This window comes from Erinaceus europaeus, chromosome 13 (genome assembly GCF_950295315.1).
Source record: "Erinaceus europaeus chromosome 13, mEriEur2.1, whole genome shotgun sequence".
NCBI lineage: Eukaryota > Metazoa > Chordata > Mammalia > Eulipotyphla > Erinaceidae > Erinaceus > Erinaceus europaeus.
In genome coordinates this window covers 53876030-53891533 of record NC_080174.1, presented here as the reverse complement: position 1 = coordinate 53891533, position 15504 = coordinate 53876030, and the positions used below count along the sequence as shown (strand labels likewise).

Genomic DNA, 15504 nt, shown 5'->3' with positions numbered 1-15504 from the left:
GCACTTAACCTGCTGCACTACTGCAACACCCACCCATTAATGTATTTTTTGTATTGATGTATAATACACATTCAGAAATATATGTGTAATAAATGGACCACTCTGACATTAAAGAACAATTTTGCTTTTTGGGGGGATGCCTAGTAAAATGTAAAATTACTACCCAATCAAAAGAATGTCTAGTTTTATGGGAAATTTTGTTCTTGATTCATCTGAGTCAACATCTAGATAGTACATTTTCAGAAGATGGTTTTTCAGTAATCTCTTATTTTTAGGGGCCAGGTGGTGGTGCACCTGGTTGAGTGCACATGCTAAAATGCACAAGGACCCAGGTTCAAGTCCCTGGTTTCCACTTGCAGTGGTGAAGCAGTGATGCAGGTGTCTCTCTGTCTCTCTTCCTCTCTATCTCCCCCTCCTCAGTTTCTGACTGTCTCTATTCAACTAAGATAACTTTTTTAAAAATTAAAAATCTCTTCTTTAAAAAAATTAATGTCTATTAAATTAATAGACATTATTAAATGTCTATTAAATTAATTAAATGTATACACATATATACATAGATATTTTTGTCCAACTTTTTTTTTTTTGTCTCCAGTGTTATTGCTGGGGCTCAGTGCCTGCACTACAAATCCACTGCTCCTGTAAGCCATTTTCCCTTTTTGTTGTTGTTGTTGCCCTTGTTATTGTTATTGTTGTTATTGCTGTTGTTGGAGAGGACAGAGAGAAGAGAGAGGGGAAGATGGGGGAGAGAAAGAAAGACACCTGCAGACCTGCTTTACCACTTGTGAAGTGACCATTCGGCACATGGGGAGCCAAGGCTCGAACCGGGATTCTTGAGCCAGTCCTTGCACTTTGCACCATGTGTGTTTAACCCATTGTGCTACCACCTGGCCCCCTCCAACTCTTTTTTTAAAAATATTTTTATTGTGGTCCAGGAGGTGGTGCAATGGATAAAGTCCTGGACTCTCAAGCAGGAGGTCCCAAGTTCAATCCCTGGCAGCACATGTACCAGAGTGATATCTGGCTCTTTCTCTCTCTCTCTCTCCTCCTATCTTTCTCATTAATAAATAAATAAAATATTTTTTAAAATTTTTATTGGGGGTTGTTTATGGTAAGTTGTTGAAACATACGTCCAACCTCTCATCTCCTCAAGATAGGTGTTTGGCTGTCTGCAAGACACTTACTCTTCCAACCTAGGTCTCCTTCCCCATTGTACACCAGGACCCTAATGCCACTCCACCCCATGCCTTTCCTTCCTTCCCCAAAGTCAGTCCTTCCTTCCTTCCTTCCTTCCTTTCTTTCTTCCTTTTTTAAAAAAAAATTATTTATGTATGTATGTATTTATTTATTTATTAGATAGTGACAGAGAAATTGAGAGGGGGGAGGTATATAGAGAGGGAGAGAGACAAGAGAGGCACCTACAGCCCTACTTCACCACTTGTGAAGCTTCTCCCCTGCAGGTGGGTACTAGGGGGCTTTAACCCAGGTCCTTGAGCACTGTAATGTGGGTGCTTAACCAGGTACACCACTGACCTCTCTCCCTCTCCCTCCCCCTCCCCCTCCCCCTCCCCCTCCACCTCCCCCTCTCCCTCTCCCTCTCCCTCTCTCACCAGAGTTATTGCTGGTACTACCAATCCATTGCTCCCAGCAGCCGTTTTTCCCTTTTCCTTTTTTCTTCTTCCTCTTCTGTTTCTCCATCTTCTTTCTCCTCTTCTTCTCCCCTTCCCCCTCCTCCTCCTCCTTCTTCTCCTTTATATATAATTTTTATTTATAAAAAGGAAACACTGGAAAAAACAATAGGATAAGAGGGGTACAACTCCACACAATTCCCACCACCAGAACTCCGTATCCCCTCCCCTCCCCTGATAGCTTTCCTATTCTTTTTTTTTAAATTTTTAAAAAAATATTTATTTTATTTATTTATTCCCTTTGTTACCCTTGTTGTTTTATTGTTGTAGTTATTATCGTTGTTGTTGTTGTTGTATAGGACAGAGAGAAATGGAGAGAGGAGGGGAAGACAGAGAGGAGGAAGGAGAGAAAGACAGACACCTGCAGACCTGCTTCACCGCCTGTGAAGCGACTCCCCTGCAGGTGGGGAGCCGGGGCTCGAACTGGGATCCTTATGCCGGTCCTTGTGCTTTGCGCCACCTGCGCTTAACCCTCTGCACTACAGCCCGACTCCCACAGCTTTCCTATTCTTTATCCCTCTGGGAGCATGGACCAAGGGACATTATGGGGTGCAGAAGGTGGGAGGCCTGGCTTTTGTTTCTTCTTCTTCCTCCTCCTCCTCCTTCTTTTCTATTTTATTTGATAGGACAGGGAGAAATTAAGAGAGGATGGAGAAACACCTGCAGACCTGCTTCACCACTTGTGAGGCATCAGTGATGAAGTTGAGAAGCGGGGCTGAAACCTGCCCCTTGCACGCAGATCCTCACACACGGGTCCTTGAACATGGTGCTATGTGCACTTAACCAGCTGCACCATCACTCAGGCCCCCCAGAGCCTTCTACTCTTGTCTCCTAACTTCGGTCTTTCTCTTATTTTTTTTTTTTTTAAGATTTTATTTATTTATGAGAAAGGAGGAGAGAAAAAGAACCAGACATCACTCTGGCACATGTGCTGCAAGGGATCGAATTTGGGACCTCATACTTGAGAGTCCAAAGCTTTACCACTGTGCCACCTCCCAGACCACCTCTTATTTGTTTTAACTTACATATATTGCCAGTTATCTTTTATTTTTATTATTATTATTTATTTTCCTTTTTATTTCCCTTGTTCTTATTGTTGTTGTAGATGTCATTGTTGGATAGGACAGAGAGAAATGGAGAGAGGAGGGGAAGACAGAGAGGGGGAGAGAAAGAGAGACACCTGCAGACCTGCTTCACTGCCTGTGAAGCAACTCCCCTGCAGGTGGGGAGCCGGGGGCTCGAACCAGGATTCTATACACCTGTACTTGCGTGCACTTAACCCGCTGTGCTACCATCCGACCCCCACCAGTTATCTTTTTTTCTTTTCTTTTTTTATTATTTTATTTATTTATTTTCCCTTTTGTTGCCCTTGTTGTCTTTTTATTGTTGTTGTAATTATTGTTGTTGTTGTTTTTATTGATGTCGTTGTTGTTGGATAAGACAGAAATGGAGAGAGGAGGGGAAGACAGAGAGGGGGAGAAAAAGATAGACACCTGTAGACCTGCTTCACCGCCTGTGAAGCGACGCCCCTGCAGATGGGGAGCCGGGGGCTTGAACCGGGATCCTTGCGCTTTGCGCCACGTGTGCTTAACCTGCGCTACCGTCCGACTCCCCAGTTATCTTTTTAAACAGGTATCATAGATTGTTCTTGCATAAAACATTCAGTGTATTCCGATTGCCTTCAGTCTAAATTACTTAGCATACAGCGTTTCTTTGTTTTTTTAATTTTTATTTATTTATTCCCTTTTGTTGCCCTTGTATTGTTGTAGTTATTGTTGTTATTGATGTCGTTGTTGTTGGATAGGACAGAGAGAAATGGAGAGAGGAGGGGAAAACAGAGAGGGGGAGAGAAAGATAGACATCTGTAGACCTGCTTCACTGCTTGTGAAGCGACTCCGCTGCAGATAGGGAGCCGGGGGCTGGAACCGGGATCCTTAGGCAGGTCCTTGCGCTTCGCGCCACATGTGCTTAACCTGCTGTGCTACCACCTGACTCCCCATACGTGTTTCTTATACCTTAACCTAATTTATGTTTCTAAGTTTATTTCTAATCAGTTAGTTCCTCAGTTATTTGCATGTATACTACAGATTACTATTTTCTGATTATTCATTTTTCATACTTTGCTTTTTCTTACACTGTAGAATAGTAGGAAGAGAATGGAATTAATAGACACATTTGAGTTTCAGTACCAAGACATTTCATTCTGTGTATGTGTGCAAGTTTGATATCCTCTCAGTCTTTTTTCTTGTAAGAATTTGGTATTAGTACACACTTGAGTCATTGTGAATATTAAGCCAGATACAGATCTGAAAGTACACACAGTAAGACTATGTCTAGTATAGTGATCTGGGAGGTGATGCAGTGGGTAAAGCATTAGACTTTCAAGCACAAGGTCCTGAGTTTGATTCCCAGAAACACAAGTACCAGAGTGATGTCTGTTTCTTTCTTTCTCTCTCTTACCCCTTTCATTAATAAATAAAAAAATTTTAAAAAGATTATGTCTAGAATAAAGTAGGGGTGTAATTAATAGTTATCCCTTTTTCCTTCCCTGTCTAGGTTTTCTTCTATAATCTAAACTCCTTAAAGAACTCAACCTTTCTGTAAACCATTAATCCTCCAATAAAGAAAAAAAAGGTAGGGGGGACAGAAAAAACAAAGAATTCATCCTCTCAAAAGATAGATTAATGGAAAACTCTTTTCTAATTCCTTACCTAAGCTGCCTCCATGTGTTTTTCTTCCTTATCTCTTTAATAGAAATTATTTTATGGTTATATTTTTCTGAATTTTAACATTTGTTTCAGTATCATTTTATTGGGAAAACACTGATTTATAGGATTGTTGTCACAAGGACCCATTTCCACATTTCCCCAAGATAAGTGTTAGTGTATTTCACCCTCTGTTAAACCCTCATCCAGTCCTCCCATAAGGACTTAGGTCCCCACCTTCCTCTGAGTGCTCCTTTGTTTCCCCTTTTGAGCACCCAAATCTGCTGCAATATACCACAGTCTATTGAGGCCTCCCCACACCATGTGAAACCTGCTCAGTGTCACTGTCAGGGAATGTAAGTTAAGACAACAGTGAGATATCATATAACTTTGATAAAAAGGCCTATATTAAAAAAAAAAAAGGTTACTGTCAACTGTAAAACATTAGTCCCCCAATAAAGAAATAATCCCATAATGATGCTGGGTCCATACTCCCAGAGGGATAAGAATAGGAAAGCTATCAGGGGAGGAGATGGGATATGGAGTTCTGGTGGTGGGAATTGTGTGGAGTTGTACCCCTCTTATCTTATGGTTTTTTTCAGTGTTTCCTTTTTATAAATAAAAAGTAAAAAAAAACAACAACATAAAAATACAGGAAATATAGTCTGGGAGACAGAATTAAAAAAAAAAAAGGTCAGAAAGAACAATTTCTGGCAAGGTTTTGGAGAGAAAGAAAACTTACTACAGTTTTGGTAGGGTTGCAAATTGGTGCAGCCCCTGTGAGAAAACAGTCTGGAGATTGCTGAAGACTTTAAAAATGAAACTACCATATAATCCAGCAATGCCTTTCTTAGGCATCTATCCAAAGAACACAAAAAACACTTATCCAAAAGATCTGTGCACACGCATGTTCATTACTGTACTATTTGTAACAGCCAACATTTGGAAAGAACTCAAGTTTTTAATAGAAATTCTTACGAGCTGTTACTACATTTACACTATTCTTATTGTCATTTAGACATTTTTAGTCTTGATTCTTTCATTTGAACCATGAATTTCCCCCCATTTTCACTAATATTTATGCCTTCTACTTATAGCCTAGTGCTGGGCCTATAACAGGTGTTTCACAGTGGGTCTTTCAATAAAACTGCTTCATCATAACTTTGATGAGAAAAGTGACATTCCAGTTGACACTGAACAAAATGATGTTATTCAGTGGCTTGGTTTCATCATGTTATTTTGCTTAAAGTATCCAAGAACTTAATGATAATGTTAAGTGAGAACTTTATTGTATCATATCAAATCTAACTGTGTCTCACATAGTAAACTTTCACAAAGAGTTAAATATTTGTTTGATTATTCAGTACCTCTGCTCTAACAGGATGTTTTTTTCTTATTGTTGATAAAAATATCACGTAGGTTTTAAGTTTTTGCTATTTTAATTAACCTTAGATTAATAAGAAAGATCAGGGCTGGACAGTAGGGCATCTGACAGAGTGCAAACATTATCATGTGAGAAGACACAGGCTCAAGCCCCTGCTCCCCATCCCCACCCACCACAAGGAAGCTTCACAAGCAGTGGAGCAGTGTTACAGGTGTCTTTCTTTCTATCTCCCCTACTCCTCTTTTTCTCTGTCTTTATCAGAAAAGAAAGTGTTGGGGAAAGGTTACAAGAAGTGGTCAAGTTATTCTGCAGACACTGAGCCCCAGTGATAACCCTAGTGGAAAAAAAAAAACAAGCCCTACTGGCTGAAAGGAGTGAAGGAAAGAAGGGAGGAAGAAGCATAATTGCCCTGTGTATGAATAAGAATGCAAAGTTCCATTTTCCTAAAAGTCAAATCCATTCAAGTGGCTGAATAGTACATGCTGTGCTTATAGGGGGTTTCAAGTATTAACTTGTCTTTATTCAGAAGTCTGTGATTTAGAGGTGATTTTGCTGATCTGTAAACCTAATTCTTGACATAGAGGAGTTGTTTCATGAAGCCATTCACTTAGAGTACATTTACTTTCTGTGTGCACTTTTAAAACTTGATTTTTCTTTGGTAAAAAAAATCTTCTAGTACAATAGGCAGAGAGTAAAATGTGGAGACTCTCCTTTACCTCAACCCATAGACATCCTTTCTGGAGTTAATAGGAAATTGCTACTTTCTTGAATATCATGGATTGTTTTAAGTGTTAGTCTCAGGATACGCAATATGTAAAAATGTTGTTCGATAGTAGAATTATTATTAAATATATATAGGGTTGTCTTTAAACTGTGACACAAACCATTGGAGAAGTCTAAGATAACTATATTTGAGTAAAAGGGGTCACTTTTGAGAATGTAGGGGGTACTATTGTTTTTACTTTTTTATATTTATTTATTTTCCCTTTTGTTGCCCTTGTTTTTTAGTGTTGTTGTAGTTATTGTTGTTGTTATTATGTCGTCGTTGTTGGATAGGACAGAAAGAAATGGAGAGAGGAGGGGAAGACAGAGAGGAAGAGAGATAGACACCCGCAGACCTGCTCCACTGCCTGTGAAGCAACTCCCCTGCAGGTGAGGATCAAACTGAGATTTTTAAGCCTGTCCTTGGGCTTTGCGCCACCTGCGCTTAACCCACTGCACTACCGCCCGACTCCTAGGGGGGTACTATTAATACTTGGAAAGCAAATGCAAACCTCTTTTCACTCTTAAGTCATGCATCTCTCTTGTAAACTATCGGCCCATTTCTCCATCAGATTTCTAATTTGATTCCTTCCTTTAATTAACATTTTACATTGTTTTCTCCCCTTACAGATTATGCTGTGGAAGAAAAGCCTTCACAGATTTCAGTAATGCAGCAATTGGAGGATGGTGGACCTGATCCACTTGTATTTGTTTTAAATGCAAATTTGTTGTCAATGGTTAAAATTGTAAATTGTAAGTTGAAATTATGTTTTTTAAAAATTAGGTGGCATACTACACTAATAGATAAAAGTAATGCTTTCAAACTCATTACACAAATGTTTTTCCTTTTTTTTTTTTTACACAAGCATTTTTCTATAGATCCACATCATAATGAAAAATGAGTACTGAAGTTTTGTGTGTGTGTGTGTGTGTGTTTTTTATAAAATAATATATCCTGTAAGCTATCTGTGGTGCTAACTGAAATTCTTGTTCTTAAAAAATTAGAGGGATGGCCAGGGGAAAAGCTTAACTAGTAGAGAACGGACTTACATGCCTGAGGCTCCCCATTGAATTCCTAGTACCACATATACCAGAGTGATGCTTTGGCTTCATACTCTCTTCTTCCCCATCATCTTCCTCTCTTTCTCTCTCCCCCTCTGTCTCATAAAACTCTATCTCGTATTAAATAGCATATAGTGAAACTTCAGTTTGCTAGAGGATTCAGAAGAAACGTCTCAATTCTTGGTGCTGTCTTCTTGAGTATCAGCAAGAGAAAAAGTAACATGGAATAGTAACATGGAATTTGGCTCTAAGATAGTACTAAAAAATACAGAATGTGTCTATCTTGGATGAGTATTAGTAGGCTGAGTTTACTGAGAAGAAGAAAGCACTGGCAGCAGTCCTTCAGTTCTCACTTTATACTTGCTTCATGTTAACCTTGCTTGGAAATCAGACACACTATCATATCCATAGAGGATCAACACTGATGGAATTCAGGTTTCTGATATATTTGCAAATCATTCACTTGTGTGTTTTGGTAGTTATTGATGCATGCTTGAGACTTTTCTTTCTAGGATTATATTTAAGAATAGTCTGCTCAAATTTTCTATTTACCACACTTGATTTTCTAGAAGTTTCACCTAGAAAATAGCAAACCTAGAATGCCTAAAGTGTATACCATCTTAATATAGTTGAATCAGAGACCTCCAGGTTAGGTGTATGTAAACAAAGTAGTAATTCTCAAAACAGAACTATTTTTCATCATGGTACTGATAATTTTATTTAAATCCTTTTTCAATTCCTTTGGGCATCCCATTGTTTAAATACAATGCAGTACAAATGAAGTACAGTATAAATGTAGGAAGTGCTATGGTTGAATGTTAGTTTTGATTTGTGCTGTTGGGAATCTATATAGACTTAAAGTGAAGAAGTGGAAGTAAACAATGCAGAAAAATTATCTTTTTTCAGCTTTTTTTTTTTTTACAGCATGAAGTCAAATAATGTTATAGTTAGATTTGTTTAGTTCGATTAAATGTAATAAGTATCTATAGTTTTTTTCCCTTGGACTGGGGTGATAGCGTAATGGTTATGCTAAAAGGCATTCATACAGGGGGCCAGGTGGTAGAGCAGTGTGTAAACGCATGGCGCGAAGTGCAAGGACTGGTGTAAGGATCGCGGTTTGTAGGGATCCAGGTTTGAGTCCTGGGCTCCTCACCTGTGGGGGGAGGGAGGGGGTTGCATCACAAGCAGGTCTGCAGGTGTCTGTCTTTCCCCCTCTCTGTTTCCCTCCTCCTCTCTTGATTTCACTTTGTCTTATCCGAAAACAACAATAACAAGGGCAACAAAAATGGAAAAAATGGCCTCCAGGAGCAGTGGATTCTTAGTACAGGCACAGAGCCCCAGTGATAACTCTGGAGGCACAAAAAAAAAAAAAGGCTTTCATACTTGAGGCACCCAAGGTCCCAGATTCAGTTATCAGCACCACCATAAACCAGAGTTTAACAGTGCTCTGGTTTCATATACAAATATATATATATATACTTTTTTTTTTCTCTTTATGCCACAACTTGAGTCCAGAGCTGTAATAGTGTCTTTTTCTGGTCTTTAATAATTAATCTCCTATGGTAAAGTGTTTTTTTTTTAAGGTTAAAAATTAATTATACAAGAGTTGGGCGTTAGTGCAGCGGGTTAAGCACAAGTGGTGCAAAGTGCAAGGACCAGCGTAAAGATCCCAGTTCGAGCCCCCAGCTCCCCATCTGCAGGGGAGTCACTTCACAGGTGGTGAAGCAGGTCTGCAGGTGTCTATCTTTCTCTCCCCCTCTCTGTTTTCCCCTCCTCTCTCCAGTTCTCTCTGTCCTTAGAACGACAACATCAGTAACAATAACAATAATAACTACAACAACACTAAAAAACAACAAGGGCAACAGAAGGGAAAATAAATAAATATTAAAACTAAATTATACAGATAATATGACCTGCTTTATTTTTTGCCACATTATGTCATATTTCTGTGAATCTTTTTAAGGTTAAGAATTTAGAGGAAATCCTTTACTTTCGTGTTTTTATTCCATCTATAGATGTGAACAGGAAGTGCTGGTGTTTTACAACCAAGGGAATGCACGCAGTGGGTCAATCTGAAATAATCATTCTTCTCCAGTGTCTACCAGATGAAAAGTGTTTGCCAAAGGATATCTTTAATCATTTTGTGCAGCTTTATCGGGATGCTCTAGCAGGTAGGAATGCTTCCTGACTTAGTTTGTGCCCTTTTTAGATAATAAAAAAAAACTGGATGAAAGTATAAAATATTAGCCTTAAATTTGGAAATCTGGCACTGGACATTGGTGCTCGAGGAAATTATAAATTTTAGTTCTTTGTCTGGGATGATTGTTATTATTTTTTAAAAGTTGAAATAAGTTTATAAGAGAACTCATTGTCCTTGATATAAAAATGTTTTCCTTTGAATAAGCTGGAGGTTCAGATATTGGTACCCAGTAGAAGAAAACATAATCATAAATTCTTGTTTGTTTCTTCAGCTAACAGTTTCTATAAAATCTTTTTGATTCTTATTGCTGATTTATTATAAGATATTATAAGATTACAAGTGTATAGTTTCATTTTGCAGTTACCACCAGAGTTCTGTGCCCCTCAAGCTCCTGTTCCTGATAACTGCCATAGTTGCCAAAAGGCCTGAGAAACAGTTTGGTTACTACTTTTCTTTTTTGAAAGCTCATGTGCTTTGTTTATATTTCATATATGATTGAATCAATTCTGTATAATCATAATATTATACTGTTTGTATAATTTTCAGGTTTGAAAATTCAGTAGTATAGACAGCTTTACTGTGTTTCAAAATAAGTTAAATAATATTAACTGTACCTATGTAAATGTAAGTGCCTAGCTACTAGAAGTTAGAGAAGACTAATGATACTAATATAAAGACATAAATTGAAAGTTGAGAGGGAAAGAATGTATTTAAATTTATTATTTGCCGTTGTAACAGTAATTTCTCCGATGAGCAGAGGAGGTAAGAAGTGGTATAATTGAGCTAAATTCCCATTTATTGCATCGGGAAGTATTTTCTGAATGTAACAATTTTCCTTGTGTAATTCTATACTGAAGAAATTATCCAGTGGGTCAGGAGGTAGCTTAGCTGATAGGACACACACTTTACACAAGGACCTGGGTTCAAGCCATGGGAGAGCATGTCCTCATTCCCACTGTTTAAGACTTGCTAGTGTTTGGCTGTGGGAAGTGACTCAGTGGTGGAACACATGCTTTCCATACATGAGGCGTGGGGTTCTATCCGCAGCATTACATGAGAACACCATGGACAGAATCAAGGAAGAAAATGGATGGAACTCTGTCTATGGGGGAGTAATACTATGTGTCCCCCCATCCCTTCTCATGCCCCCCCCTTAAAATTTTGCACCAGAGATGATTCCTCCATGTCACACATGTGTGAAGCCCTGGTTTCATTCCCTAGCACTACATTTGTTTATATTTTAAAAGGTTTCTTTTTAACATTAAAACCATTTTATTATCTGTATTTGATAGAGACAGCCAGATATTTAGAGGGAAGGGGGAGATAGAGAGGAAGAGAGACACCTGTAGCATGGCTTCACCACTTGTGAAGCTTTTCCTCCACAGGTGGGGACTGGAGACTTGAACCTGGGTCTTTGTGCATTGTAACATGTGTGCTCAACAGGTGTGCTACCACCCAGGCCCTCTTTCTCCTTTTTCTCCCACTTCCCTCAATTTTTCTCTGTATCCTGAATAAGTAAATACAATAAAATAAATTTGTTTTCCAAATTGTAGTATATTCTATCATCTATTTTATTTTTAGTATTATTATTTCATTTATTATTTATTTATTTTGGATAGAGAAAGAATTTGAGAGAAGGGGAGATAGGGAAAGAGAAGGAGATATCTGCAGACCTGCTTCACCCAGTCCAAGTGGGGACCAGTGGCTTGAACCCAGGCCATTGCACAAAGTAACGTGCACTCAAGTGGGTGCACCACTGCTTAGCCTGTCTACCTTTTATTTCTCAAATAGGTCTGAAAATTAGTAAAATTTCCTCCATTTTACACATGTTAAAGCTCACAGAATGTGAGCAACACATTCTTAGTCACATAATAATAGTATGTGACCACTCCAAAATCTGATTTTTTTTTTTTTAATTTTGTTTACCGGAGCAGTGTTCAGCTCTGGTTTATGATGTTGTAGGGGGTTGAATTTGGGATTTTGGAGCCTCAGGCATGAGGGTCTCTTTGTGTAACCATTATGCTATCTACCCCATGCCCTCTAGACAAACTCTATATTATGATAATTTCTTTCATGCTTACTTGGAAAAATGATAAATAATTGATAAATACCCTGAGAAAAACAGAAAACAAAGTTCAATTTATAAATACCATTTATGAGGACAGGAGGTGGCATATTTGGTTAAGTGCACAAATTACAGTTCAAAGGACCTGGGTTCAAGCCCTGAGCCCCCACCTGTAGGGGGAAAACTTCACAAATGAGGAAGCAGGTCTGCAAGTGTGTTTCTGTCTCTTTACCTCTCTATCTCTCCATCCCTTCTCAATGTCTCTCTGCCTTTAGCTAATAATAAATTAATAAATGTTTTTGAAAAATAAATACCATTTATTTAAAAAAAACTATCTACCTAGGTGTTTTTCATGTTGAAAGATTATGAGTTAATATTTAGTAGTATCTGGACCAGTGTTGATTAATAATAGTTAAAGTATGATTAATTTATTCATAGAGAGTAATTTTTGTTTATTTGTTTTGTTTGTTTTAGGAAATGTTGTGGGCAACTTGGGACATTCTTTTTTCAGTCAAAGTTTCCTTGGCAGTAAAGAACATGGTGGATTCTTATATGTGACAGCTACCTACCAGTCACTGCAAGACCTAGTACTCCCAACCCCACCTTACTTATTTGGAATTCTAATACAGAAATGGGAAACTCCTTGGGCTAAAGTGTTTCCTATCCGACTAATGTTGAGGCTTGGAGCTGAATATCGACGTAAGTAGTAAAACAGCTTCCAAATAATACAAACATGTTATGACTAAATTAAAATCTGAAATATTCTGGACACCACTCCCATCCTGTAATACAGTTTAGCAGAAATTGTCTTTTGAAACAGTTAAGCTAAATTTGAGTATTGTTTTGGTTATATTAGGAAGGACTGAAATGAGAAGGTTAGTGATTATTGTTTTATAAACTTGCTGGTTTTACTTACTTATTTTACCTGTGCACTGTTCAGCTTTGACTTATAGTGGTGCCAGCAACTGAATCTGGGATCTGGGAGCCTGAGACCTGAAAGGTGTTTTTGCATAATCATTATGCTGTCTCCCTGGCCTAATTTACTGGTTTTATTTAATTTATTTTAAGAAGAGATTAACCTAAACTTAGCAATTTTATTTATAGTATTCATGTATTACGCATATTCTTGTCAGTTGGCTGGAAGATAGCTATGACACTTTTTACATCCAGTAAAAAGATACTAGAAACTAATAAAGATCAAATTTGGTAACAACAACAGTTTCCCTATCTGAGGTTATAGCAACACTAAGAACTAATTGCAAGCTTTATTTTACATTTTATACTTTGACTTAGTCAGAACTGCCCTGGTTTAGCAATCAGACCACTTGAATAAGGTTGTTAATTCTGTCACTTACTAGTTTTATAACACAGGATAGGTGACTGAAATCAGATCATTAATTTCTTATGTAACTGAAGATCATAGTTGCCCTATATACTATATAGTATTGGTAAGAGGGTCAAATGAGATAGTGAAACATTACTTATCAACCACGAAATTGTATATTATAAAAATAATGAACAGTGCTTTTTTTTCTGGGATATAACTTTCAGTATATCAGCTTCATTCCTTCACTTGTTTATTTGTATATACAGTAAGAATTTAATAAAGGTTTATCCTTTGTCATAAATTCTGGGAATGTAGAATTGATTGCAGTATGACTATGAAGAAGACATACAGAAATCATGATTATAGTGGTATCTTAAAGGTAATAAAATGCTCTTGGAGCTCCAAGTTGGACTCTTAACTTCATTAAGATATTGAAGTTGAAAAAAATGTTTGTTAGACTAAGGTGCATCTTGGCTTAACTGTGAACTGTGGCAAGTGAATCAACAAAATGATATAAGGAGATTCAGAAAGGCTTATATACATATAAGTGGAAACAACATATGTGCTTTCCCGTCTTGTACATATGATTCATCCATAAATTTTAAGAAATTGTTTAGAACAGACTTTTCTAAGAAGGGTCATAAGTGGGAGATGTATAGGAATGAAGTCTTAGACATTTTTGAGCATAGAAGAATGAGAAGATACTTGCTTCCTGAATTAATCTGGTCTGAAGAGTCCTTCTGAAGAAACAGGTACATCAAAAAGATTATTTTGATAATCTGCTGTAGTTAGTAGAAGATTGAGGATGTGTTGCTGCCATGCTAAATACATTGTTATTTTATTTATGTATTCTCTTACTAGAGCACTTTTCAGCTCTGATTTATAATGGTGTGGGGGACTGAAGCTGAGATTTTTGGAGCTTTGGGCAAGAAAGCCATTTTGCATATCCATTCTATTATCTCCCCTTTTGTTTTGTGTGTTCGGTTGGTTTTGTTTTTCTACCAGAGCACTGCTCAGCTCTGGTTTATGGTGGTGTCAAGGATTGAACCTGGGACCACAGAACCTCAGGCTTGAAAGTTGTTTTGCATAACTGTTTGCTTGCTCCCTGCCTTAAATACATCTTGAGCTCTAAATATCATATGCTCCAATGAACTATTATAGTTGTATGTTGGGAACTGTATCAGTCTGTGGTGTCAACTAATTTTAGTTTGATTGTTTATTTCCATAGTTTATCCATGCCCACTGTTCAGTGTCAGATTTCGAAAGCCGTTGTTTGGAGAGACAGGACATACCATCATGAATCTTCTTGCAGTAAGTTGGGAATTTATATTCTTTTTTTTTTTTTAATGGAGTTTGTATGGGAGAAGAAAGAGGAAGATTTAAATGTATTTTTGATAGTCATAACCCTGCAGCTTAATATAGCTGAAGATTTGTGCTGAAGGAAAAAGAAGAGACATACATATTTTTTGTAAAATGTCTTACACTTAGGAGTGAACTAGTATAGGATTCCAACCTCTTACTATAAACCTACTACTTAAGTTACCTAGCAGAATTCTGGGAGTGTTAGGGATAATATAATGAAAACACCTAACATTCTGTTTTGTTTCTAATTCAGTCCTGGCTTTCTAGGGGTATCTCTTGTGTCTGTATAGCTTACTCTTTTGAAAGACAGGTCATAGGTTGTGTTTGAACATCTCAAGTCAATATGGTGTTCATTCTTTCCTGAAAGATCTGTGTATAGACTGAAATTTAATCTTCATTCTTTCTATTCCTGCTAGACTCTTTTATGTCTCCTCTGCACACACACAGGTTTGATTTTCTATTGAATAAAGACGTTGGTTGACTTGGGTTCAGTAAATCTGTTTTACATACACAGAGCCCAAGGTCAATCCTAGGTATCTGAAGAGTTTATGAAGCACCCTATGTCTGTCTCACTCCCCTGACTCCTTGTTAATTTCTGTAAATCAGTTTTCTTATTATTTGCCTCAAACAGGTTAGCTACTCTTAGCCACTGAAATTACCACTTCAGCTGCCAACACTCCAAATCAAGTAATATTTTTCAAGTAGCAAGAGTTACTGTTTTCACAAGCTACTTTGCCCTGGTTGTACTACCTACCTATCAGGTTGCATGTTTGGTATTTTGTTGTTGTTTTTGGATGGCAAGTACTGCAGTTTTACTTCCTGGGTCCTAGCTTTTGCTTTTCTATAATTATTCTGGAGTTCTGTTATAGTCAACACAGTTCAATCCTTTCAAGTCTTGTCTTTTTTTTTTGCCTCCAGGGTTATTGCTGGGGCTTGGTGCTTGCACTAT

General features: G+C 37.7%; 1 protein-coding gene across 5 annotated transcripts in view; it reads left to right on the top strand.

Moving 5' to 3' along the window:
• ZFYVE9 (zinc finger FYVE-type containing 9) overlaps positions 1-15504 on the top strand; it is a 138619-nt gene that overhangs the window by 87689 nt on the left and 35426 nt on the right. For all 5 annotated transcript variants that reach the window (XM_060205896.1, XM_060205895.1, XM_007535150.2 and 2 more), the window contains 4 exons: positions 7170-7292; positions 9617-9772; positions 12341-12565; positions 14422-14504. In XM_060205896.1, coding sequence (XP_060061879.1) covers positions 7170-7292; positions 9617-9772; positions 12341-12565; positions 14422-14504 — 587 coding nt within the window. The remainder of the gene's footprint in view (positions 1-7169; positions 7293-9616; positions 9773-12340; positions 12566-14421; positions 14505-15504) is intronic.